The sequence below is a fragment of the Oncorhynchus tshawytscha genome, linkage group LG21 (assembly GCF_018296145.1).
Source record: "Oncorhynchus tshawytscha isolate Ot180627B linkage group LG21, Otsh_v2.0, whole genome shotgun sequence".
Lineage (NCBI taxonomy): Eukaryota > Metazoa > Chordata > Actinopteri > Salmoniformes > Salmonidae > Oncorhynchus > Oncorhynchus tshawytscha.
Genome location: NC_056449.1, coordinates 33,573,418 through 33,601,410, shown reverse-complemented (window position 1 = coordinate 33,601,410; position 27,993 = coordinate 33,573,418). Strand labels below are relative to the sequence as shown.

General features: G+C 43.8%; 2 protein-coding genes across 2 annotated transcripts; both read right to left on the bottom strand.

Moving 5' to 3' along the window:
- Nucleotides 1-1,745: 1,745 nt before the first annotated feature.
- On the bottom strand, nt 1,746-12,432 carry LOC112232565 (thymosin beta-a-like). The gene is made up of 4 exons (XM_024399663.2): nt 12,288-12,432; nt 11,069-11,147; nt 10,452-10,566; nt 1,746-2,247 (listed from the first exon to the last, which is right to left on the bottom strand). The coding sequence occupies exons 3-4, from the start codon at nt 10,552-10,554 to the stop codon at nt 2,207-2,209; spliced, it is 144 nt and encodes a 47-aa protein (XP_024255431.1). The 5' UTR covers nt 10,555-10,566; nt 11,069-11,147; nt 12,288-12,432; the 3' UTR covers nt 1,746-2,206.
- A 2,588-nt stretch (nt 12,433-15,020) lies between these two features.
- On the bottom strand, nt 15,021-16,800 carry LOC112216865 (solute carrier family 25 member 53-like). Its single transcript, XM_024377393.2, has 2 exons — nt 16,448-16,800; nt 15,021-16,118 (listed from the first exon to the last, which is right to left on the bottom strand). Exon 2 carries the CDS (start codon nt 16,114-16,116, stop codon nt 15,241-15,243), a length of 876 nt encoding a protein of 291 aa, XP_024233161.1. The 5' UTR covers nt 16,117-16,118; nt 16,448-16,800; the 3' UTR covers nt 15,021-15,240.
- Nucleotides 16,801-27,993: the final 11,193 nt, after the last annotated feature.

The following is a 27,993-nucleotide window of genomic DNA, read 5'->3' as shown; positions in this document are numbered from 1 at the left end:
GAATATACAACAGCCCTGTGTTGTGCTGCAATGCTGTTCCTATGGAAACATCTCCTGGTAACATTTCTTTTGAAAGTGTAATAGTTTGATCATAATAAAGGGTGTTTCGTGTTTGACTCATCAGATTTGCTTGAGTTTGTAGTTAGAGTTGGAGGCATCAGTTGGCATCCACAGCTGATTAGCTACGTGTTGTACAACACCACCACCTTACAGTAGCATCCACAGCTGATTAGCTACGTGTTGTACAACACCACCACCTTACAGTAGCATCCACAGCTGATTAGCTACGTGTTGTACAACACCACCACCTTACAGTAGCATCCACAGCTGATTAGCTACGTGTTGTACAACACCACCTTACAGTAGCATCCACAGCTGATTAGCTACGTGTTGTACAACACCACCACCTTACAGTAGCATCCACAGCTGATTAGCTACGTGTTGTACAACACCACCACCTTACAGTAGCATCCACAGCTGATTAGCTACGTGTTGTACAACACCACCACCTTACAGTAGCATCCACAGCTGATTAGCTACGTGTTGTACAACACCACCACCTTACAGTAGCATTCACAGCTGATTAGCTACGTGTTGTACAACACCACCACCTTACAGTAGCATCCACAGCTGATTAGCTACGTGTTGTACAACACCACCACCTTACAGTAGCATCCACAGCTGATTAGCTACGTGTTGTACAACACCACCACCTTACAGTAGCATCCACAGCTGATTAGCTACGTGTTGTACAACACCACCACCTTACAGTAGCATCCACAGCTGATTAGCTACGTGTTGTACAACACCACCACCTTACAGTAGCATCCACAGCTGATTAGCTACGTGTTGTACAACACCACCACCTTACAGTAGCATCCACAGCTGATTAGCTACGTGTTGTACAACACCACCACCTTACAGTAGCATCCACAGCTACGGTACACTTGGTTGAGTCTCTGACAAGAAAAATGTGTTGCAATACCTGTGTAGCACACAATGAAATGGAAGTATTTTCATTTTATGGCTGACAAGAGTACTGTATCAGGGGAGAACGACAGGCCTTTCTCATTGAAGCCATGGGAGTTCAAGGCTGACTGTGGTACTGCAGGCATTGTTTGCAGTAAACAGGATCCCCCATGATTATAGTGAATGGAAAAATTTCAATTTTCGTGGTCAATCTTTGTGTAAATAAAATCATGTTTAGAAGACAATCATGGTCCAAATAATTGCTTCTAATACACCAGATGTATGTCCTTGAACTGATTATTTAAAAATAGGACACAGAACAAGTTATAAGGATAATTTAGTTACTAATGACAATCTGCAGTCCCCCGGTCGGCCTTCAACTCATTGAGTTACTCAATGAGAGGGGGCTAGCCTGCAAAGTCACTTCCTGGAGTAGCTCAAACTGCGCATGTTATGTCTCCATGAGACGCCATCTTAACAGACTTCATTTGGCTTCAATGCGCTATTGATTCTCCACATAGGAACGGATAGTTCCACGTGATCAATGGCTTTGTCCATTCATATGTCATTCACAGTCATCGGTTGGTATGTGCCTCAGATTACACTTCAACCTGTCCTGAATGAGCTCTGCCAGTAAATGAAACTAGCTAATAATCACTCATACATACGTCTTTAAAATAATGTTCTTAATAGGATTGTATACTCAATATAATGACAAAAATATCACAAGAACACACTTATCTTATTGCTTAAGTAAAAAAAAAAAAAAAAAAAGACAAGACTAAAACACTCATTTTATTAAAACAAAAATATCTTCTCTCATGTTATTGTTACAGAACTGATCCAGAATGGCATTGTATACAGGCAGAACACTGGGCATAGTTGACAGTGGAACTACCTGTTGATGGTGACAGTATTATATGTCATTGACACAAACACAACATGCTCAGTTTTTCCTTTGTTTTCAACAAACAGCGTATCTCATCCATCTTGATCTTATTTCACCCCTTTCCAACCAAGACTGCATGAAAAAGCATAATTCAAAACATTGACGGTTCAAATCGTACTGGCCTTCCCTTTACTAATCATGCACCCCTAACCCCACAGCATCAGAGTCAATGCCATTGTGATTCATTAACATGGTGAAACGCAAAGAAGCAGAAGAAGAGATGATAGACATGTTTCTTAAAAGGAGGAGAAGAGAGAACGACAACTGGAGGAGAGGAACCCTGGTGTTTCATTTGGATCCTCCTTCAGCTTTCTTCTCCTGCTCGATATCTGTGAGAGAAAGAGAGACAAGTTAGTGATTAGTCTATGTCTTGAACACTGTTGTGATGGATATCTGGCATATTGAGTAATCAAACTATCAGATATTTGTTCATCACCTAATCTATTCCAAAACGCTCAAAACAGGACACCACAACCAATCCAAAATGGAAGATACTGTATCCTAAAATGTCAGTACATCATCATACTGAACGTTAAAATCATGAGCTATCACTGGGCAATAGAAGAGGATAAAAATACTCTCAGACGGAGCAATAGAAAGAGGATGAATCCACTCTTAGGAGGGGCGCAGGCTGAAAGGCAGCTTGGGAGACAGATGGTTCCTCTCCTGTCATTGGCTTGTTATCAGCCTGGCTAGCTAAACCTCCTGTCATTGGCTTCTTATCAGCCTGGCTAGCTAAACCTCCTGTCATTGGCTTGTTATCAGCCTGGCTAGCTAAACCTCCTGTCATTGGCTTGTTATCAGCCTGGCTAGCTCAACCTCCTGTCATTGGCTTGTTATCAGCCTGGCTAGCTCAACCTCCTGTCATTGGCTTGTTATCAGCCTGGCTAGCTAAACCTCCTGTCATTGGCTTGTTATCAGCCTGGCTAGCTAAACCTCCTGTCATTGGCTTGTTATCAGCCTGGCTAGCTCAACCTCCTGTCATTGGCTTGTTATCAGCCTGGCTAGCTCAACCTCCTGTCATTGGCTTGTTATCAGCCTGGCTAGCTAAACCTCCTGTCATTGGCTTGTTATCAGCCTGGCTAGCTCAACCTCCTGTCATTGGCTTGTTATCAGCCTGGCTAGCTCTACCTCCTGTCATTGGCTTGTTATCAGCCTGGCTAGCTCTACCTCCTGTCATTGGCTTGTTATCAGCCTGGCTAGCTCTACCTCCTGTCATTGGCTTGTTATCAGCCTGGCTAGCTCTACCTCCTGTCATTGGCTTGTTATCAGCCTGGCTGGCACAACTTCCTGTCATTGGCTTGTTATCAGCCTGGCTGGCTCAACCTCCTGTCATTGGTCAAGTGTCTTTTATCCTGTTATCAATAACCCTCTCCTTTATACAGTAAATCTTCAAAATGTGTGTGCCGCTTTATGGTATACCTGCTGGTAATACCGCACTGTACAGTCCTGTCTGATATTTGCAAGGTATTTATGGGGAAATGGTGCTTTAAGAAATAAAATAGAAGACTACACAATAGAAAATGGTAACAGAGTAATTGTCATGTCATTTTAATATTACCATGTAATACTGATGTAAATACCTGGTAAATAGATAACTGAAAATAGAAAGCCTAACCAACCAAATTCAATAGGGGTCTACATTTCTTTACTAGAGGTTCCTCCCTGCATTGCAGTATTCTCTGTCCTGGGGTGGGGGTTATTGCAGCGGATGTTTCTAGAGCAGTGAACATGCATGATGCTTACTACTGCACTCCCAATCACACCTCCTACCACACTGCTACTGACAGAGAACATCTTGATATCTACCCAAATCACACCTCCTACCACACTGCTACTGACAGAGAACATCTTGATATCTACCCAAATCACATCTCCTACCACACTGCTACTGACAGAGAACAACTAGAATATCCACCCAAATCACACCTCCTACCACACTGCTACTGACAGAGAACATCTTGATATCTACCCAAATCACACCTCCTACCACACTGCTACTGACAGAGAACAACTAGAATATCCACCCAAATCACACCTCCTACCACACTGCTACTGACAAAAAATGTGTATATATTTCCACACTATGAGGTTGGGATAATACTGTGAAATTGTGAAAGTTATGATAATGCCATTTTAGTGTAAGAGCTGTTTGAAAAGAACACCTGAAATGCCAGCGTGTTTTGGTGGGATGGAGTATTGGCCTTCGTGGTGAACCACTGCTTCAGTCTAGTCCATCCTGTCTTAACCACGGCTTCAGTCTAGTCCATCCTGTCTTAATCACGGCTTCAGTCTAGTCCATCCTGTCTGAACTATGGCTTCAGTATAGTTCTTCTTGTCTGAATTAAGGTTTCAGTCTTGTCCATCCTGTCTGAACTATGGCTTCAGTCCAGTCCACCCTGTCTGAACAACGGCTTCAGTCTAGTTCATCCTGTCTGAACTACGGCTTCAGTCTAGTCCATCCTGTCTGAACTACGGCTTCAGTCTAGTCCATCCTGTCTGAACTACGGCTTCAGTCTAGTCCATCCTGTCTGAACTACGGCTTCAGTCTAGTCCACCCTGTCTGAAGTACGGCTTCAGTCTATCCTGTCTGAAGTACGGCTTCAGTCTATCCTGTCTGAAGTACGGCTTCAGTCTAGTCCATCCTGTCTGAACTACGGCTTCAGTCTAGTCCATCCTGTCTGAACTAAAGCTTCAGTCTAGTCCATCCAGTCTGAACTACGGCTTCAGTCTAGTCCATCCAGTCTGAACTACGGCTTCAGTCTAGTACATCCTGTCTGAACTAAGGCCTCTCTAGATCTGCACTAAACCCCTCGCTAGTACAGTCCCTGTCTGCACTAAACTCCTCTTTAGTACACTCCCTGTCTGCACTAAAAATCTCCCTCTACACACCCTCTCTGACTGCACTAAAAATCTCCCTCTACACACCCTCTCTGACTGCACTAAAAATCTCCCTCTCCTCACCCTCTCTGACTGCACTAAAAATCTCCCTCTCCACACCCTCTCTGACTGCACTAAAAATCTCCCTCTCCACACCCTCTCTGACTGCACTAAAAATCTCCCTCTCCACACCCTCTCTGACTGCACTAAAAATCTCCCTCTCCACACCCTCTCTGACTGCACTAAAAATCTCCCTCTCCACACCCTCTCTGACTGCACTTAACCCTCTTTAGTCCACACCCTTTCTGCACCAAAAGGCAGCTTCTCCCCCCCCTAACTGCACTGCCTCTCCACTGCTGGACTGCAAAGCTCAATGTCCAGGCCAAGACAGCCCAGATCTATATGTTAATGTTCTATACTATAATGTTATCAATACCAGTTCTACAGTGCCTTGCGAAAGTATTCGGCCCCCTTGAACTTTGCGACCTTTTGCCACATTTCAGGCTTCAAACATAAAGATATAAAACTGTATTTTTTTGTGAAGAATCAACAACAAGTGGGACACAATCATGAAGTGGAACGACATTTATTGGATATTTCAAACTTTTTTAACAAATCAAAAACTGAAAAATTGGGCGTGCAAAATTATTCAGCCCGCTTAAGTTAATACTTTGTAGCGCCACCTTTTGCTGCGATTACAGCTGTAAGTCGCTTGGGGTATGTCTCTATCAGTTTTGCACATCGAGAGACTGAATTTTTTCCCCATTCCTCCTTGCAAAACAGCTCGAGCTCAGGGAGGTTGGATGGAGAGCATTTGTGAACAGCAGTTTTCAGTTTTTTCCACAGATTCTCGATTGGATTCAGGTCTGGACTTTGACTTGGCCATTCTAACACCTGGATATGTTTATTTTTTTAACCATTCCATTGTAGATTTTGCTTTATGTTTTGGATCATTGTCTTGTTGGAAGACAAATCTCCGTCCCAGTCTCAGGTCTTTTGCAGACTCCATCAGGTTTTCTTCCAGAATGGTCCTGTATTTGGCTCCATCCATCTTCCCATCAATTTTAACCATCTTCCCTGTCCCTGCTGAAGAAAAGCAGGCCCAAACCATGATGCTGCCACCACCATGTTTGACAGTGGGGAGGGTGTGTTCAGGGTGATGAGCTGTGTTGCTTTTACGCCAAACATAACATTTTGCATTGTTGCCAAAAAGTTCAATTTTGGTTTCATCTGACCAGAGCACCTTCTTCCACATGTTTGGTGTGTCTCCCAGGTGGCTTGTGGCAAACTTTAAACAACACTTTTTATGGATATCTTTAAGAAATGGCTTTCTTCTTGCCACTCTTCCATAAAGGCCAGATTTGTGCAATATACGACTGATTGTTTTCCTATGGACAGAGTCTCCCACCTCAGCTGTAGATCTCTGCAGTTCATCCAGAGTGATCATGGGCCTCTTGGCTGCATCTCTGATCAGTCTTCTCCTTGTATGAGCTGAAAGTTTAGAGGGACGGCCAGGTCTTGGTAGATTTGCAGTGGTCTGATACTCCTTCCATTTCAATATTATCGCTTGCACAGTGCTCCTTGGGATGTTTAAAGCTTGGGAAATCTTTTTGTATCCAAATCTGGCTTTAAACTTCTTCACAAAAGTATCTCAGACCTGCCTGGTGTATTCCTTGTTCTTCATGATGCTCTCTGCGCTTTTAACGGACCTCTGAGACTATCACAGTGCAGGTGCATTTATACGGAGACTTGATTACACACAGGTGGATTGTATTTATCATCATTAGTCATTTAGGTCAACATTGGATCATTCAGAGATCCTCACTGAACTTCTGGAGAGAGTTTGCTGCACTGAAAGTAAAGGGGCTGAATAATTTTGCACGCCCAATTTTTCTGTTTTTGATTTGTTAAAAAAGTTTGAAATATCCAATAAATGTCATTCCACTTCATGATTGTGTCCCACTTGTTGTTGATTCTTCACAAAAAAATACAGTTTTATATCTTTATGTTTGAAGCCTGAAATGTGCCAAAAGGTCGCAAAGTTCAAGGGGGCCGAATACTTTCGCAAGGCACTGTAAATGACTACTATAATGTTATCAATACCAGTTCTCTAGGACTACTATAATGTTATCAATACCAGTTCTCTAGGACTACTATAATGTTATCAATACCAGTTCTCTAGGACTACTATAATGTTATCAATACCAGTTCTCTAGGACTACTATAATGTTATCAATACCAGTTCTCTAGGACTACTATAATGTTATCAATACCAGTTCTCTAGGACTACTATAATGTTATCAATACCAGTTCTCTAGGACTACTATAATGTTATCAATACCAGTTCTCTAGGACTACTATAATGTTATATCAATACCACAGTAATAGCTGAGGCTCACAAGGCCACGGCACCACTAAAAGATCAGCACGGTTCTGCAACGCAGCTGGATAACAGTAAGACAAGTGTGTACTTGATACCTGGAATGCATTGGGCGTACCTGTACAAATGGGACAATGCTGTACTGTTCCTGGATGTGAAGATTTAACCTCTACTTTAAATATAGTCAAACGAAGAGAAACTACACACTACTAACACTACAGTAGAAGGGCACTAACACTACAGTAGAAGGGCACTAACACTACAGTAGAAGGGCACTAACACTACAGGCAAAGGGCACTAACACTACAGTAGAAGGGCACTAACACTACAGTAGAAGGGCACTAACACTACAGGCAAAGGGCACTAACACTACAGTAGAAGGGCACTAACACTACAGTAGAAGGGCACTAACACTACAGTAGAAGGGCACTAACACACTACAGTAGAAGGGCACTAACACTACAGTAGAAGGGCACTAACACTACAGGCAAAGGGCACTAACACTACAGTAGAAGGGCACTAACACTACAGTAGAAGGGCACTAACACTACAGTAGAAGGGCACTAACACTACAGTAGAAGGGCACTAACACTACAGTAGAAGAGCACTAACACTACAGTAGAAGGGCACTAACACTACAGTAGAAGGGCACTAACACTACAGTAGAAGGGCACTAACACGACAGTAGAAGGGCACTAACACACTACTAACACTACAGTAGAAGGGCACTAACACTACAGTAGAAGGGCACTAACACTACAGTAGAAGGGCACTAACACTACAGTAGAAGGGCACTAACACTACAGTAGAAGAGCACTAACACTACAGTAGAAGGGCACTAACACTACAGTAGAAGGGCACTAACACACTACTAACACTACAGTAGAAGGGCACTAACACACCACTAACACTACAGTAGAAGGGCACTAACACACTACTAACACTACAGTAGAAGGGCACTAACACACTACTAACACTACAGTAGAAGGGCACTAACACACTACTAACACTACAGTAGAAGGGCGCTAACACTACAGTAGAAGGGCACTAACTCTACAGTAAAATGGCACTAACACACTACTAACACTACAGTAGAAGGGCAGTGACACACTACTAACACTACAGTAGAAGGGCACTAACACTACAGTAGAAGGGCACACCTTTGAGTATTTTATGACTTCCTGGCCAACCAAAGGCATTAGGTTGAACAGGGACAAAGGCCTCTTATTGTTGCCCTCAGGTGTGTACCAAGCTCTCGGTTAATCAGTAATAGGCCTATGTCATACTAGTGCAGTGTTGCCTTCTTTTCTCTGTACAAAACAGTGGGAGGCACTTAGCTACTGTAAACAGAGAGGGAGACAGGTACATGGTAGCTAGTGTAAACAGAGATGGAGACAGGTACAGGGTAGATACTGTAAACAGAGATGGAGACATGTACATGGTAGCTAGTGTAAACAGAGATGGAGACAGGTACAGGGTAGATACTGTAAACAGAGATGGAGACAGGTACAGGGTAGATACTGTAAACAGAGATGGAGACAGGTACAGGGTAGATACTGTAAACAGAGATGGAGACAGGTACAGGGTAGATACTGTAAACAGAGATGGAGACAGGTACAGGGTAGATACTGTAAACAGAGATGGAGACAGGTACAGGGTAGATACTGTAAACAGAGATGGAGACAGGTACAGGGTAGATACTGTAAGCAGAGATGGAGACAGGTACAGGGTAGCTACTGTAAACAGAGATGGAGACAGGTACAGGGTAGCTACTGTAAACAGAGATGGAGACAGGTACAGGGTAGATACTGTAAGCAGAGATGGAGACAGGTACAGGGTAGCTACTGTAAACAGAGATGGAGACAGGTACAGGGTAGCTACTGTAAACAGAGATGGAGACAGGTACAGGGTAGCTACTGTAAACAGAGAGGGAGACAGGTACAGGGTAGCTACTGTAAGCAGAGATGGAGACAGGTACAGGGTAGCTACTGTAAACAGAGATGGAGACAGGTACAGGGTAGCTACTGTAAACAGAGAGGGAGACAGGTACAGGGTAGCTACTGTAAACAGAGAGGGAGACAGGTACACAAATAATGCAGAGCAGAATTAGTCCGATACCCGCTAATGATCAAAATCCAGAAACGAGACGTTAAATTCTACAACCACCTAAAAGCAAGGCGATTCCCAAACCTTCCATGACAAAGCCATCACCTACAGAGAGATGAACCTGGAGAGAGTCCCCTAAGCAAGCTGGTCCTGGGGCTCTGTTCACAAACACAAACAGACCCCACAGAGCCGCAGGACAGCAAAACAATTAGACCCAACCAAATCATGAGAAAACAAAAAGATAATTACATGACACATTGGAAAGAATTAACAAAAAAACAGAGCAAACTAGAATGCTATTTGGTCCTAAACAGAGAGTACACAGTGGCAGAATACCTGACCACTGTGACTGACCCAAACTTAAGGAAAGCTTTGACTACTTACAGACTTAGTGAGCATAGCCTTGCTATTGAGAAAGGCCGCCATAGACAGACATGGCTCTCAACAGAAGACAGGCTACGTGCACACTGCCCACAAAATGAGGTAAAAACTGAGCTGCACTTCCTAACCTCCTGCCAAATGTATGAACATATTAGACACATATCTCCCTCGAATTACAAAGACCCACAAAGAATTCAAAAACAACCTCGATTTTGATAAACTCACATATCTACTGGGTGAAATACCACAGTGTGCCATCACAGCAGCAAGATTTGTGAACTGTTGCCACAAGAAAAGGGCAACCAGTGAAGAACAAACACCATTGTAAATACAACCCATATTTATGTTAATTTTCCCTTTTATACTTTAATGATTTGAACATCGTTACAACACTGTATATATACATAATATGTCATTTGAAATGTCTTTATTATTTTGGAAATTCTGTGAGTGTAATGTTTACTGTTCATTTTTATTGCTTATTTCACATTAGTTTATTTATTAACATTGCTTTGGCAATGTTAACATACAGTATGTTTCCATGCCAATAAAGCCCTTACATTGACATTGAATTTAATTGACAGGGAGAGAGAGAAAGGTACAAGGTAACAGGTACAGGGAGAGGGAGACAGGTACAGAGAGAGGGAGACAGGTACAGGGAGACAGGTACAGAGAGAGGGAGACAGGTACAGAGAGAGGGAGACAGGTATAGGGTGGGACATGAGTAGGAGCAATAAGGGGAGGAGACAGAAAAGGAGATAGGATAGGAGGGTAGGAGAAACGTACCCTCCTTGGTTGGCAGAGTGTTCTTCTCAGCAGTACTGGTCTTCTTTAGACACTTCTTGTCAAAGGTCTCCACTCCCTGCTTCACTGGGTTGTTGTCGCCCATCTTAGATGATGTCTGAGGGAGAAGGAGTCAGAATGTAAATGTCGAGAGAGAGAGAAAGAGAGAAAGAAAGAGAGTCCTTAGACAAATATGTAATCTAGAATACAGGTGAGTGCATGCAGGTGAAGTCCAGCCGCACCCACTTTACCCCACACACACACACACACACACTTTACCCCCCCCACACACACACACTTTACCCCCCCCACACACACACTTTACCCTCCCCCCCACACACACCCACTTTACCCCCCACACACACACACTTTACCCCCCCACACACACACACACTTTACCCTCCCCCCCACACACACCCACTTTACCCCACACACACACACTTTACCCCCCCACACACACACACACCTGTATAATCCATATAGACTACTCTAGCTAGTTGCGTAATTCAGTTACACACACCACTCCCACGACTTCACCATTTACTATCTAACAAAGGAGAACAAATAGTCAGGAGAGAGAGAGAGAGCTTGTTTTATGGTTATGTTTCACTGAGAGTTACCCAAGCACTCAGGTCTGCTGCAATGCACTGGTTCTGGTATACAGGAATGTGTACTGGTACGTTCTGGTTCCGCGAGAGGCTGCAGAAAGAGCACATTGGGATGGAAACATTGAATTCTCTAAATCTATGAAAGGATGTCAATGAATGAACCTACATGCATTGGGATGTTAAAGGTGCGATTTACTAGTCTATTAGATCTGTGTTGACCTCTAACCTAATTTCGACACAAATGCAATTCTTAGCATACTATTAGAAGGTCTACATTTCAGTGTGATTTCACATGCAAGGGCCAATGGCATATCACGTGCCACCTCCACACACTGGTGCTTAATTGAACAAATATTGAGTTTATACTTTCGCAAACACAGAACTCACAAACACAGTCTCATGATCTGCTTGCAGGTAGACCTTATCTAGGTGCCCGCGTGCGCAATAACTGGGTGTGACGGGTTAGATTTTGTTTCACCAAACCAATTTACGCAAAACGCACAGATGAATTGATAGGTGTCAACGCCATCTTCAGTAAAAATAAGATAATTTGACGGATCTGTCATGTTAAGGCATGTTGAGCTCACCGGTAGAACATGTTTTTATCATACAACCGCACCCCGATGAACCGCCAATCTATAAGCAGACTGTAGGCTAGAACCATGGCATTGCGCCGTCAGCATCACATGCATTGATTGGGCTTTAGGTAACAGTGCGACAACTTAAAAAATGTAAATATATTCGGCATGTCATCACACCAAGACCTGTAACTATTTTATATAACCATGATGATGACAATTAGCCTAACCTAACCATACAATAATTAAACACAGACACGTTTAATAGCCTAGTTGGAATGCTGTGTAGGGGTGCAGGCGCATTAAATGCATGCATTGCAGAGCTGTCAACACAGCAACAAAATCAACCCTTAAATAGCCTAACACTAAATCATATAGCCTAATAATAACCAATAGTCTATAGACTACTCTTTACTGACAATCAAATACAACCTACAACCGTCAGTCCCTTCCTTCCGTCTAAAAAAAATACATTTTAAAAACGTCTGAAAAAATGCTTAGAATTGCGTAATAACACCACCACCCATCAGAATAACGTTATTAGACTGTAGTAGACTGTAACATGGGGTGGCATCAATAAACTAACGAACAAACAGAGGGAGATAACAAGATGGAATTTGAATAATTTGTCTACTAAAGCTACCAATATTTACCTGGTACGGGGATGTGCGGTGAGAATGTCCGTTACAGGTACAACGTCTGGGTGTAGGCTTAAATAGGGAAAGCACGCCCTTTCTCACACCGCCATGGACACCAATCTGAGCTGCGGCATTGGCCCAATCCATCCAGAAGAGGGATATCATTGGCCAGGCTAAATCTATGAGTTGAGATGTTCAGGGGGAACAATCTTGTGTAGTGTTCGTTTGATAAATCAGAAAGTGATACCACAGCGCCACCTTGTGGATATATACAGCATAGCCTACAGGGCAACGCAAGAAGCATCTTCGTCACAGGAAGAGAATTCCCTCAGCACGAAGTTCAGTATAAAATGCAAACACATATTCAGAATAACTTGCAAGATGAAAGTCAAGTGTGGTTTGATAAAACATGTATTAATGCTCAGGCATATATACTGAACAAAAATATAAATGCAACATGTGTTGGTTCCATGTTTCATGAGCTGAAATAAAAGATCCCATAAATATTCCAGAAGCACAAAAAGCTTATTTCTCTCAAATTTTGTGCTTCAATTTGTTAAGATCCCTGTTAGTGAGCATTTCTCCTTTGCCAAGATAATCCATCCACCTGATAGGTGTGGCATATCAAGAAGCTGATTAAACAGCATGAACAATACACAGGTGCACCTTGTGCTGGGGACAATAAAAGATTGCTCTAAAATGTGCAGTTTTGTCTCGAGTTGAGGGAGTGTGTAATTGGCATGCTCACTGCAAGAATGTCCACCAGAACTGTTTCCAGATCATTTAATGTTAATTTCTCTACCATAAGCCACCTCCAACATCGTTTTAGAGGATTTGGCAGTACGTCCACCGGCCTCACAACCGCAAACTGAAGAATATTTATGTCTGTAATAAAGCCCGTTTGTGGAGGAAAAATCCTTCTGACTGGCTGGGCCTGGCTCCCCAGTGAGTTGACCTATGACCTCCCCAGTGAGTTGACCTATGACCTCCCCAGTGAGTTGACCTATGCCCTCCCCAGTGAGTGGACCTATGCCCTCCCCAGTGAGTGGACCTATGACCTCCCCAGTGAGTGGACCTATGACCTCCCATTGCTGCATCCCTGCCCATTCATGTGGAATTCATGGACTAGGGCCTAATGATTTATTTCAATTGACTGATCTCTTTGTTGGAAGTGTAACTGTAAAATCGTTGAAATTGTTGCATGTTGCGCTTCTATTTTTGTTCAGTTTTGTGCAGCTTGATGGATCAACATTGTATGGTACAGAGTCTGGGATATGTTCTGAGGTCAAAACATTATAATTCAAGTATTCCTCTCAGAGTAGAATACATTAGAATAGAATAGATACACTTATAGTCCATTTTGTGAGAAAGGGAAGTTGGTAATGGTATCCAGGTATAAGACAATAGAAGGGTAGGCCTATACTGAGTGATTGTAACGGCAGATTTCCTCTTCGTCTGAAGAGGAGTAAGGATCGGACCAAGATGCAGCGTGGTAAGTGTTCATGACGATTTATTAAAAGCGAACTGAACACTGAAATACAAAACAATAAATGTTTCGATGTGATGAAACCGAAAAACGAAATACCGTGTGGCGACAAACACTCACACGGAAACAAACACCCACAAACCAACAGTGAAACCCAGGCTACCTAAGTATGATTCTCAATCAGAGACAACAAATGACACCTGCCTCTGATTGAGAACCATACTAGGCTGAAATCAAAACCCCAACATAGAATGACAAACCTAGACTGCCCACCCCAACTCACGCCCTGACCATACTAAATAAAGACAAAACAAAGGAAATAAAGGTCAGAACGTGACAGTGATACATATCTCATTTGATTCACATGCAGTTCATTTAAATATTAAAGCCCATGTTGACGAAACTTGTTAGAGCACCTTGAACATAAATGGATCTCCTTGGCTTTGATACATTCAGGACTTAAAATAGGACACAGTGAGGCACCTGAGAGAAATAGAACCATTAAACATCATTGCACAGTAATCTTTGGCTCATAAAAACCGGATATCAGAGAGAGTTTTGATGATTGAGGCCATACAAATGTAATTAAATGTTTACCGACTGTCCCTCAAAAACAAAATAGAAATCTGTCAACTTAAAAGTTTTCCTGTTCACTTTTTAAACATTGAATAAAATGTGCACGGCCTGACTAATAAAGTGGTGCCCAACTGCAGCTGCTGGACCATCCTTGAGACCATGCTGCATTCCTGAACAGAACAGCTCCATAAGACATCAGCAGTCATCACCAAGGGTACCATTTCAATAGTCAAAAGTGGTCTCCTCTCCTGCTCTCCTGCTCTTCTCTCCTTTGCTCCTTTGATCTTCACTTAACTGCTCATAATTTCTAGCGGATGTGCGCAATATGGTGCATGCCTACCAGGTGACCACCCACCACTCAGGTTTCACACCAGGCAGATAAAGGACAAGAGAGAGAGAGAGAGAGAGAGAGAGAGAGAGAGAAACAGAGAGACAGAGAGAGAAAGAGAGAGAGAGAGAGACAGACAGACAGACAGACAGACAGACAGACAGACAGACAGACAGACAGACAGACAGACAGACAGACAGACAGACAGACAGACAGACAGACAGACAGACAGACAGAGAGAGAAAGATAAAGAGAGAGAGACAGAGAGAAAGAGAGAGAGACAGAGAGAAAGAGAGACAGAGAGAGAGAGAGGAAGCGAAAGAGAGAGAGAGAAAGACAAAGAGAGAGAGACAGAGAGACAGAGAGACAGAGAGAAAGAGAGAGAGACAGAGAGAAAGAGAGAGAGACAGAGAGAAAGAGAGAGAGAGACAGGAAGCGAAAGAGAGAGAAAGCGAAAGAGAGAGACGAGAAAGTTCGAGAAGTTCTTCCCGGGTGCTTCCCAAATTGCACTGCAAAGGGAATAGGGTGCAATTTGTGACGCAGACCTTGTCTGGAATGGAGCAGTGAGGTGTTGTGTTTCAGTGTGCGGAGCGTCGGTCGTAGATGGCTGTTGTGATTCCCCAGCTGATACAGCTCCTGAGGATAACCAAGGAACCTCCACGGTACAGCAGGGGGACGCTCCTCTTCAGCTGACCTTCCCACAGCGCCTTCCAGCTCCCCCTCACCCCCGCTGCCTCACCCACCACCCCAGCCTGCATGTTGACCACCAGCACAGACAGAGGATACAGGGGCAGGTTGATCGCCATGGAGCTGATTATCATTCCTGACAGGAAGGATGAGGCCATAGGAGGAAGCCCCTTCTCCCTCAGAGCAGCACTGACGGGGTCCTTCAGACCGAAGTAGATGCAGCTTCCCAGGGTGTTACGGGCCAGTATGGGGATGAAAGCTCTGTAGTACCCCAACCCCAGCCTCTCTGCCCCCAGCCGGGCCAACACACTCCTCAGGGTGGGCAGGCTGCGGTCGTTGCCCCCGTTCTGCAGCACATTCTGCACACGCTCAAATGGCGTGAACACCAAGGCCTCCACCATGCCTGTGCCGAGCCCGGCCACAGCTAGTAACGCGGGGAGATGGATGACCCCGCAGGGGTTGGTGATGGAGGAGAGACAGTGGAGGAAAGTGTCATGTATCCCGAAAAGTAGTGTCCCATTCAGGGTTTTCATCAGTAGAGGGGGCACCACCCCCCTGTAGAGCTTCAGGAAACCCTCCTTCCTGAGTTGGCCTATCGCCTGGCTGACTACGGTGCTGTGAAGCTGCTGGCGGAACACGATCTTGTAGATGGGGAAGGTGGTGAGAGTGGACACCAGGCTGGAAGTCCCACCATGCAGGAAGCTGGGGAGCCAAACCATAGTGTTCTTCCTGTGGTCTTCATGGTTATGTCCAGGACCCCGCCCCATCACTGAGAGAACAAGATGCACCATATTGAAGACAGGGTGGATACAGACAGACAGATGCAGACTAGAACAATACAATCATACAAATACAGTCTATAATAATACTCCATTTAATCTATGAATAACAAACACATTAATAACACTGCAATAATCAAAAATCTCTTTAGAATAATAGCTTGTGGAAAAAAACAACTGTCCACCATCCAAAATGTATCAACTACCTTTAAACTTGCTCATCAGCTATATGTACTAATGAATCACACTTCCTTCGATAAAATTACACATAAGAATAAATGTATTGAGCAACAGTTTCAAGACGTTTTAGCCTACTTACCAGAACACCTAAAACGACTGTTTAGCCCACAGATGATTGTCTTGTTTTATATCTAGCCTAATCGGAATCAATCAATCTGCAGATTGCAAATCCATCGCAAGCATTTACAAGAAATTCCTTTTTAAGACCGCACAAGCGAAATGAAACCAACACATTTAGACAAAAAATAAACAAATCGTATTTCCCTTAACGACCTCGCTTCTTTTAAAATGTCAGGCAAAATGACTAAGGCCAAAATAACGATTGGGAAAATATAAACAAAATAAATGTGCGTTGTATCGGGTTAAAAATAATTAATTACAACACTGTCAATCTTGTCATTGCGGGGTTGAGGATCCCGCCCCTCCAAGAATTACCATTGGATGGATTTCTACGACTGGTCTCCGTCGATTGGACAGCATTACTTATCAATTAATGTCGTGCAGGGAGCGTTTGTCACAGAAGACAGGGTTGTAAGGCGGATCGCTTAAATAGGTATAAGGGCAAGGTGAAGCGATGTACTTTAAAAATGTGGCAATATTTCGACAATAAAGTGGCAATATTTCGACAATAAAGTCCAAATAAAATGTTGTGAATAAAGTGGCAATATTTCGAGAATATACTCGAAATGTAATTTTAAGAATCAAGTCAAAATGTTGAGAATAAAGTCGCAGTTGTAGTTCAAAATTAAAGTAGGGGGTTTGGTCTCCCTGGCTTCCTGTTGCTGTGGGCGCCACCGTTGAAATGCCTGCAGTTTTAGAATTTACTTTAGTAATAAGGAAATCCTTTCTCTTTTAGCTCATAATAACCAAATTAGAACATAATAACCAAATTAAAACATAATATCCAAGTAGGCCTATTGTGATCTGGAAGAGGTTGTGCCACTGATTATTTTCAGGAGGAAACCACCTATTGCATCCAAGTTGCCAGTGTGGTTAATACGCAATAGATCATCAGTTCCTCATCCACTCCCTTTCTGTAAGGCTATTGACTCTATATGAATGGTAACAGCTCTATCAAACTGAAACATGGCACCTCACCTAGATTTGAGTCAAAGAGAGGAATTAGGCAAGGTTATCTTATCTCACTGTATCTGTTTTTATTAATCCCAACTTCTTACAAATTCTTTAAATAATAGTCCCGTACGAGGTATTTCCATGGCTGGTAAATAAATTATTATAAGCCAGCTGGCTGACGATACTACACTTTTTCTGAAAGATGCTAGTCAGATTCCCATATTGATCAATGTGATTACAATCCTTTTCCAAAGCCTCTGGTCTATATCTTAACATTAATAAATGTGAACTCATGGCTGTCAAAGATCGTGTGACACCTTCATATTATGGTATTCCAGTAAAAGAAGAACGTACATATTTAGGCATAACCATTACAAAGGATCAGAAGTCTAGAGGCTTACTACATTTTAAACCTCTTATTAAAAAACCCCAGAAGACTAAATCAATGGCTACAGAGGGACTTATCTTTAAAAGGAAGAGTCCTAATAACCAAGGCTGAAGGTATCACTAGACTAACATATGGCGCTCTATCTTTATATCTTAACAGTAAAATAAGCAAGGAGATAGACCAGATGCTTTTCAACTTTCTGTGGAGAATCTGTACCCATTACATTAGGAAAACTGTTGTAATGAACACTTATGAGAATGGTGGGCTGAATTTTATGGACTTTACTACCTTAAATAATACTTTTAAGATCAATTGGATAAAACAAATCCTAAGAAGACCCACTTCTATGTGGAATTTTATTCCTCATCATGTCTTCTCTGCTTTTGGTGGCTTTAACTTCATGTTGGTTTGCAATTAGAATATAGACAAAGTTCCAGTGAAACTCTCTGCTTTTCATCAGCAGGTTCTTGTCATGGTCCTTAATTTATAAGCATAATTTTTCTCAACACATATTATATATGGAATAATCGGGACATATTGTATAAAAAAAAGGTCTTTGTTTTTAGAATATTGGTTCCGAAATGGCGCCGGAGCAGAAGACCGACGTTTTACGTGCCCCCAACCGATTATGTTTGTTGTTTGTTTATCTACGTTGTTTGTAACTTGTTTTCATTTTGTACTTAATGTTGCCGCTACCGTCTCTTATGACCGAAAATAACTTCTAGACATCAGGACTGCGATGACTCACAACGGACTAGCAGAATCCTTTTTCTTCTTTCAGGACTCTGACGAGCCCGAGGAGGAGGATATACGGCTCCCTTGGGAACAGGCCCGAGGCCCGTGATCTGCGTGAAGAGGAGGAGGAGGATATACGGCTCCCTTGGGAACAGGCCCGAGCCCCGTGATCTGCGTGAAGAGGAGGAGGAGGATATACGGCTCCCTTGGGAACAGGCCCGAGCCCCGTGATCTGCGTGAAGAGGAGGAGGAGGATATACGGCTCCCTTGGGAACAGGCCCGAGGCCCGTGATCTGCGTGAAGAGGAGGAGGAGGATATACGGCTCCCTTGGGAACAGGCCCGAGCCCCGTGATCTGCGTGAAGAGGAGGAGGAGGATATACGGCTCCCTTGGGAACAGGCCCGAGCCCCGTGATCTGCGTGAAGAGGAGGAGGAGGATATACGGCTCCCTTGGGAACAGGCCCGAGCCCCGTGATCTGCGTGAAGAGGAGGAGGAGGATATACGGCTCCCTTGGGAACAGGCCCGAGCCCCGTGATCTGCGTGAAGAGGAGGAGGAGGATATACGGCTCCCTTGGGAACAGGCCCGAGCCCCGTGATCTGCGTGAAGAGGAGGAGGATATACGGCTCCCTTGGGAACAGGCCCGAGCCCCGTGATCTGCGTGAAGAGGAGGAGGAGGATATACGGCTCCCTTGGGAACAGGCCCGAGCCCCGTGATCTGCGTGAAGAGGAGGAGGAGGATATACGGCTCCCTTGGGAACAGGCCCGAGCCCCGTGATCTGCGTGAAGAGGAGGAGGAGGATATACGGCTCCCTTGGGAACAGGCCCGAGCCCCGTGATCTGCGTGAAGAGGAGGATATACGGCTCTCTTGGGAACAGGTCCGAGCCCCATGATCTGCGTGAAGAGGAGGAGGAGGATATACGGCTCCCTTGGGAACAGGCCCGAGCCCTGTGATCTGCGTGAAGAGGAGGAGGAGGATATATGGCTCCCTTGGGAACAGGCCCGAGCTCCGTGATCTGTGTGAAGAGGAGGAGGAGGATATATGGCTCTCTAGGGAACAGGCCCGAGCCCCGTGATCTGCGTGAAGAGGAGGAGGAGGATATACGGCTCTCTAGGGAACAGGCCCGAGCCCCCGTGATCTGCGTAAAGAGGAGGAGGAGGATATACGACTCCCTTGGGAACAGGCCCGAGCACCGTGATCTGCGTGAAGAGGAGGAGGAGGATATACGGCTCCCTTGGGAACAGGCCCGAGGCCCGTGATCTGCGTGAAGAGGAGGAGGAGGATATACGGCTCCCTTGGGAACAGGCCCGAGCCCCGTGATCTGCGTGAAGAGGAGGATATATGGCTCCCTTGGGAACAGGCCCGAGCCCCGTGATCTGTGTGAAGAGGTGGAGGAGGATATATGGCTCCCTTGGGAACAGGCCCGAGCCCGTGATCTGTGTGAAGAGGAGGAGGAGGATATACGGCTCTCTAGGGAACAGGCCCGAGCCCCGTGATCTGCGTGAAGAGAAGGAGGAGGATATACGGCTCCCTTGGGAACAGGCCCGAGCCCCGTGATCTGCGTGAAGAGGAGGAGGAGGATATATGGCTCCCTTGGGAACAGGCCCGAGCCCCGTGATCTGCGTGAAGAGGAGGAGGAGGATATACGGCTCCCTCAGGAACAGGCCCGAGCCTCGTGATCTGCGTGAAGAGGAGGAGGATATACGGCTCTCTTGGGAACAGGCCAGAGCCCCGTGATCTGCGTGAAGAGGAGGTGGAGGAAGAGAGGCGGGAGAGCGGGCTGCCTGGAGAGAAGTCGAAGGCGATTGAATAAACCCTCACTTCCCTCAATTCTGATAGCAAATGTGCAATCTTTGGACAATAAAATCGACGATTTACGCTTAAGATTAAACTACCAACGGGACATTAAAAACTGTAATATCTTATGCTTCACTGAGTCGTGGCTGAACGATGACAACATCAACATACAGCTGGCTGGTTATATGATGTATCGGCAGTATAGAACAGCGGCGTCTGGTAAGACAAGGGGCGGCGGTCTATGTATTTTTGTAAACAGGGAAAAGAACTCTGGACCATCTATACTCCACACACAGAGACGCATACAAAGCTCTCCCTCGCCCTCCATTTGGCAAATCTGACCATAATTCCATCCTCCTGATTCCTGCTCAGTACATCACTGGGACCAAGCTTCCTGCCATCCAGGACCTCTATACTAGGCAGTGTCAGATGAAGGCCCTAAAATAAGCCAAAGACTCCAGCCACCCTTGTTATAGACTGTTCCCTCTACTACCACACGGCAAGCTTTCCCGGAGAGCTAAGTCAAGGTCCAAGAGGCTTCTAAACAGCTTCTACCCCCAAGCCATAAGACTCCTGAACATCTAGTCAAATGGCTACCCAGACTATTTGCATTGCCCCCCTCCACATCACTGCCATTCTGTTATTATCTATGCATAGTCACTTTAATAACTCTACCTACATGTACATACTACCTCATCTAACCGGTGCCCCCACACATTGACTCTGTACCGGCATCCCCCTGTATATATAGTTATTTCTTACTGCTGCTCTAATAATTACTTGTTACATTTGATCTCTTATTCTTATCCGTATTTTTTTGAAACTGCACTGTTGTTTAGGGGCTCGTAAGTAAGCATTTCACCTGTTGTCTTAGGCGCATGTGACTAATCAAATTTAATTTGAAATAATATCCTATTGATGAGCCAACTTGTAAATGCAGAGGGTATTTTACTGAATTATAAGGAATTCTTTTCACTTTACAAGATCACTGTAACACCTAAAGATGTTGCAATTGTGTTACATGTCATTCCCTCAGGTGTTGCTTTATTATTCAGGAACGTGTCAAGACCCTCAGAACATACCTACGATTAACCCTGTTGACTCATCAATAGGAAAGATCTGTTTTTCTTTTAGTCCATTCAACAACAATAGATCTATACAAGCCTTGTTTCAACAGGATGTTGTATCTAAACCTTATGTCATGCCTTTTGGAATGGTTTTATTGATAATATCTGTTGGGAAAAAGTTTGGATGTTGCCACACACATACCTACTTGTTAACAGTGTGTGCAGTGTGTGCCACCCCCCCTCTCCTTGTTTGAGGAGAGTGCACAGTTATGAACTTGAAAATGTATTAATTAACCAATTAGGCACATTTGGGCAGTCTTGATACAACATTCTGAACAGAAATGCAATGGTTCGTTGAATCAGTCTAAAACTTTGCACAAACACTGCTGCCATCCAGTGGCCAAAATCTAAATTGTGCCTAGATTCCTAGATTCCTAGATTCCTAGATTCCTAGATTCCTAGTCATTGGCACTTCAAAGATGATTAGAAGAAGAAAAAAAACACACGTTTCTTTGTTTGTATCTTTTACCAGATCGAATGTGTTATATTCTCCTACATTAATTTCACATTTCCACAAACTTTAAAGTGTTTCCTTTCAAATGATATCAAGAACATGCATATCCTTGCTTCAGGTCCTGAGCTACAGGCAGTTATATTTGGGTATGTCATTTTAGGCAAAAATTGAAAAAAATATCCTTATTAAGGAAGTTTCTTATAAAATTATTCAGAAATATTATCCTGCCAACCACTATATGAATAAGTAAAAAAACAAAAACAACATACATACATCAAATCCAATCAAATTTTATTTGCCACATACACATGGTTAGCAGATGTTAATGTGAGTGTAGCGAAATGCTTGTGCTTCTAGTTCCGACAAAGCAGGAATAACCAACGAGTAATCTAACCTAACAATTTCACAACAGCTACCTTATACACACAAGTGTAAAGGGATGAAGAATATGTACATAAAGATATATGAATGAGTAATGGTACAGAACGGCATAGGCAAGATGCAGTAGATTGTATGGAGTACAGAATATACATATGAGATGAGTAATGTATGGTATGTAAATATTATATTAAGTGTCATTGTTTAAAGTGACTAGTGATACATTTTTTACATGTATGGCAGCAGCCCCTCAATGTTAGTGGTGGCTGTTTAACAGTCTGATGGCCTTGAGATAGAAGCTGTTTTTCAGTCTCTCGGTCCCTGCTTTGATGCACCTGTACTGACCTCGCCTTCTGGATGATAGCAGGGTGAACAGGCAGTGGCTCGGTTGGTTGTTGTCCTTGATGATCTTTATGGCCTTCCTGTGACATCGGGTGGTGTAAGTGTCCCAGAGGGCAGGTAGTTTGCCCCGGGTGATGCGTTGTGCAGACCTCACTACTAGAGGTCGACCGATTATGATTTTTCAACACTGATACCGATACCGATTAATGGAGGACCAAAAAAGCTGATACCGATTAATTGGCCGATTTTTAAAAATGTATTTGTAATAATGACAATTACAACAATACTGAATGAACACTTATTTTAACTTAATATAATACATCAATAAAATCAATTTAGCCTCAAGTAAATAATGAAACATGTTCAATTTGGTTTAAATAATGCAAAAACAAAAGTGTTGGAGAAGAAAGTAAAAGTGCAATATGTGCTATGTAAGAAAGCTAACGTTTGAGTTCCTTTGCTCAGAACATGAGAACACATGAAAGCTGGTGGTTCCTTTTAACATGAGTCTTCAATATTCCCAGGTAAGAAGTTTTAGGTTGAGGTTATTATAGGAATTATTGGACTATTTCCCTCTATACCATTTGTATTTCATTAACCTTTGACTATTGGATGTTCTTATAGACACTTTAGTATTGCCAGTATAACAGTAACAGTATAGCTTCCGTCCCTCTCCTCGCTCCTCCCTGGACATTGAGTGTGAGGTTATTTTCCTGACACCACACTCTGAGGGCCCTCACCTCCTCCCTGTAGGCCGTCTCGTTGTTGTTGGTAATCAAGCCTACCACTGTAGTGTCGTCTGAAAACTTGATGATTGAGTTGGAGGCGTGGATGGCCACGCAGTCGTGGGTGAACAGGGAGTACAGGAGAGGGCTCAGAACGCACCCTTTTGGGGCCCCAGTGTTGAGGATCAGCGGGGTGGGGATGTTGTTACCTACCCTCACCACCTGGGGGCGGCCCGTCAGGAAGTCCAGTACCCAGTTGCACAGCGCGGGGTCGAGACCCAGGGTCTCGAGCTTAATGACGTGTTTGGAGGGTACTATGGTGTTAAATGCTGAGCTGTAGTCGATGAACAGCATTCTTACATAGGTATTCCTCTTGTCCAGATGGGTTAGGGCAGTGTGCAGTGTGGTTGCGATTGCGTCGTCTGTGTACCTATTGGGGCGGTAAGCAAATTGGAGTGGGTCTAGGGTGTCAGGTAGGTTGGAGGTGATATGGTCCTTGACTAGTCTCCTAAAGCACTTCATGATGATGGAAGTGAGTGCTACGGGGCGGTAGTCATTTAGCTCAGTTACATTAGCTTTCTTGGGAACAGGAACAATGGTGGCCCTCTTGAAGCATGTGGGAACAGCAGACTGGGATAAGGATTGATTGAATATGTCAGTAAACACACCAGCCAGCTGGTCTGCGCATGCTCTGAGGACGCGGCTGGAGATGCCGTCTGGGCCTGCAGCCTTGCGAGGGTTAACACGTTTAAATGTTTTACTCACGTCGTCTGCAGTGAAGGAGAGTCCGCAGGTTTTGGTAGCGGGCCGTGTCAGTGGCACTGTATTGCCCTCAAAGCGAGCAAAGAAGTTGTTCAGTCTGTCTGGGAGCAAGACATCCTGGTCCGCGACGGGGCTGGTTTTCTTTTTGTAATCTGTGATTGACTGTTGACCCTGCCACATACCTCTTGTGTCTGAGCCATTGAATTGCGACTCTACTTTGTCTCTATACTGACACTTAGCATCTTTGATTGCCTTGCGGAGGGAAGAGCTACACTGTTTGTATTCGGTCATGTTTCCGTTCACCTTGCCCTGGTTAAAAGCAGTGCTTCGCGCTTTCAGTTTCGCGCGAATGCTGTCATAGATATACGGTTTCTGGTTGGGGAATGTTTTAATAGTTGCTGTGGGTACGACATCGCCAATGCACTTGCTAATGAACTCGCTCACCGAATCAGCGTATTCGTCAATGTTGTTGTTTGACGCAATGCGGAACATATCCCAATCCACGTGATCGAAGCAATCTTGAAGCGTGGAATCAGATTGGTTGGATCAGCGTTAAACAGACCTGAGAGCGGGAGCTTCCTGTTTTAGTCTCGGTCTATAGGCAGGGAGCAACAAAATGGAGTCGTGGTCAGCTTTTCCGAAAGGAGGGCGGGGGAGGGCCTTATATGCGCCGCGGAAGTTAAAATAACAATGATCCAGGGTTTTACCAGCCCTGGTAGCACAATCGATATGCTGATGCAAATTGTACCTTTTGTAATGACCACTGACAAAGTGTTGCATCTTTTTTGGCATTGTACTCATGTCTGTGGCAAGACATCAGTATATTATAATTTAACACATTTATGAAATTCTTTACTTTTGATAGAAATAAGTTGAAACCATTTTATGTAATTAATTTCATTATTCTTTTGGCCAATGGTCATATTCACAAAACACCACATTTTATTAACTTGCAAAAGGAAATTGAACTAAACTCAGCAAAAAAAGAAATGTCCTCTCACTGTCAACTGTGTTTATTTTCCGCAAACTTAACATGTGTAAACATTTGAATGAACATAAGATGCAACAACTGAGACACAAACTGAACAAGTTCCAAAGACACAGGACTAACAGAAATTGAATAATATGTCCCTGAACAAAGGGGGGAGTCAAATTCAAAAGGATCAGTCAGTATCTGGTGTGACCACCAGCTGCATTAAGTACTGCAGTGCATCTCCTCCTCATGGACTGCACCAGATTTGCTAGTCTTTGCTGTGAGATGTTTCCCCACTCTTCCACCAAGGCACCTGCAAGTTCACAGACATTTCTGGGGGGGAATGGCCCTAGCCCTCACCCTCCGATCCAACAGGTCCCAAACGTGCTCAATGGGATTGAGATCTGGGCTCGTCGCTGGCCATGGCAGAACACTGACATTCCTGTCTTGCAGGAAATCACACACAGAACGAGCAGTATGGCTGGTGGCATTGTCATGCTGGAGGGTCATGCCAGGATGAGCCTGCAGGAAGGGTACCACATGAGGGAGGAGGATGTCTTCTCTGTAAAGCACAGCATTGAGATTGACTGCAAAGACAACAAGCTCAGCCCGATGATGCTGTGACACACCACCCCAGACCATGACGGACCCTCCACCTCCAAATCGATCCCGCTCCAGAGTACAGGCCTCTGTGTAATGCTCATTCCTTTGACGATAAACGCAAATCTGACCATCACCCCTGGTGAGACAAAACCGCGACTCCTCAGTGAAGAGCACTTTTTGCCAGTCCTGTTTGGTCCAGCGACGGTGGGTTTGTGCCCATAGGCGACGTTGTTGCCGGTGATGTCTGCCTTACAACAGGCCTACAAGCCCTCAATCCACCCTCTCTCAGCCTACTGCTGACAGTCTGAGCACTGATGGAGGGGTTGTGTGTTCCTGGTGTAACTCGGGCAGTTGTTGTTGCCATCCTGTACCTGTCCCGCAGGTGTGATGTTCGGATGTACCGATCCTGTGCAGGTGTTGTTACACGTGGTCTGCCACTGCAAGGATGATCAGCTGTCCGTCCTGTCTCCCTGTAGCGCTGTCTTAGGAGTCTCACAGTACGGACATTGCAATTTATTGCCCTGGCCACATCTGCAGTCCTCATGCCTCCTTGCAGCATGCCTAATGCACATTCACGCAGATTAGCAGGGACCCTGGGCATCTTTCTTTGGTGTTTTTCAGTCAGTAGAAAGACCTCTTTAGTGTCCTAAGTTTTCATAACTGTGACCTTAATTGCCTACCGTCTGTAAGCTGTTAGTGTCTTAATGACCGTTCCACAGGTGCATGTTCATTAATTAATTGTTTATGGTTCATTGAACAAGCATGGGAAACAGTGTTTAAACCCTTTACAATGAAGATCTGTGAAGTTTTTTGGATTTTTACAAATTATCTTTGAAAGACAGGGTCCTGAAAAAGGGAAGTTTCTTTTTTTCTGAGTTTATATTTTAAGACAATTAAATACTCTGCCAACAAAAAAGCTGTTAGAATTATAAATGTGTGTATGTCACTTAAGGTCCCTGTGTAATGTGATATTGTACTCCCTAGCACAAATGCACTTTGCATATTCTTTACTTGTGTTTCCCCCATGTACTTGTTGTATTGTTGTGTTGTTAATTAAAAAGAAAGAAAAATAATCAAAACAATTAAAACAATAAAGAAAAGAATATCTATATATTTTAATAAATGCATAGGTAGAGACAGGTGGTTGTGTGGGGGAGAAGGGTTGGGGGTCTAACACACTCGTTCAAACAGGCGTCACACACACCGTACCCCCAAAGCAATACCATTCTAACAGCCATGGTGCGTTGTCAGACTGCAACGAGACATGGAGTTGCGCGCAGACACCCTTCAAATTCGTAACAATGTTATCTTTAATCCCCTGCATATGCCAACACAGAGCAATAGTGTATTTTAGAGAGTAACAGCTAGGCCAGCAGCCTATATGTCAGAACGAAAGGTTAATTTACAGATTTGTGCGTAATGGTATGGTGTTTTATGTACGCTACACTTCCAATGAAGTAGCTTCATAGGCCTATGCTTATTATCTTGTGAATGTAGGTCACGGATTGCGTGGAGAAGGATTGTGCGTCGTGGTGCTCAAGGGCCGCCCAAACCCCATGTCAATGATCTTGCCACGGAGCAGAGGGGCAGGGGTCTCCATAGTATATAGAACATCGACATGGGACATAGCCCCCGGTCTCCAGGTTCCCAATATAATTATTTATATTATATTATTTATAGTGTGGGCACGTAGTCTACTAGCCTATAGTCAGGATAGTAGACATAAGGGGGAATACTACTGTTATAGTAAATGTCGTGTCTTTACTATCATTAACTGAAGATTGATAGTTTATCAAAGATTCTCTGTAATTAGTTATTACGGGATTAGACTGATTAATCATGTAACTGTAATTACTAGGAAGTCGGGGCACCAAGGAAAACTATTAAGATTACAAAGTTAACATTTCCTAAAATAACGTTTCAGATACTTTATCTGATCAATTAGTCTTTGAATTAATGAATGATTTACTTTACCTCATTAGTCTCATTCCAAACGTCGTAAATTGTTGGTTATCTGCACGAACCCAGTCTTCACTAAGAGTCATCCATACATCAACTGTCTTAAATCATTTATTTATTACTCACTAAGTAATTCACAGAAATGCATAAACAAACAGTAAATATGGTTACAAGAAATTATAGGAGAATGTGCCCTAGTGGGCTAAACCGGCATGGTGGCTTGTTAGACAAAGGGGGAAGTGGGGGTCGACTAAGAAGTCACTACAGAGTGATAATTATAACAATTGAAATGCTAATCCTTTGCACA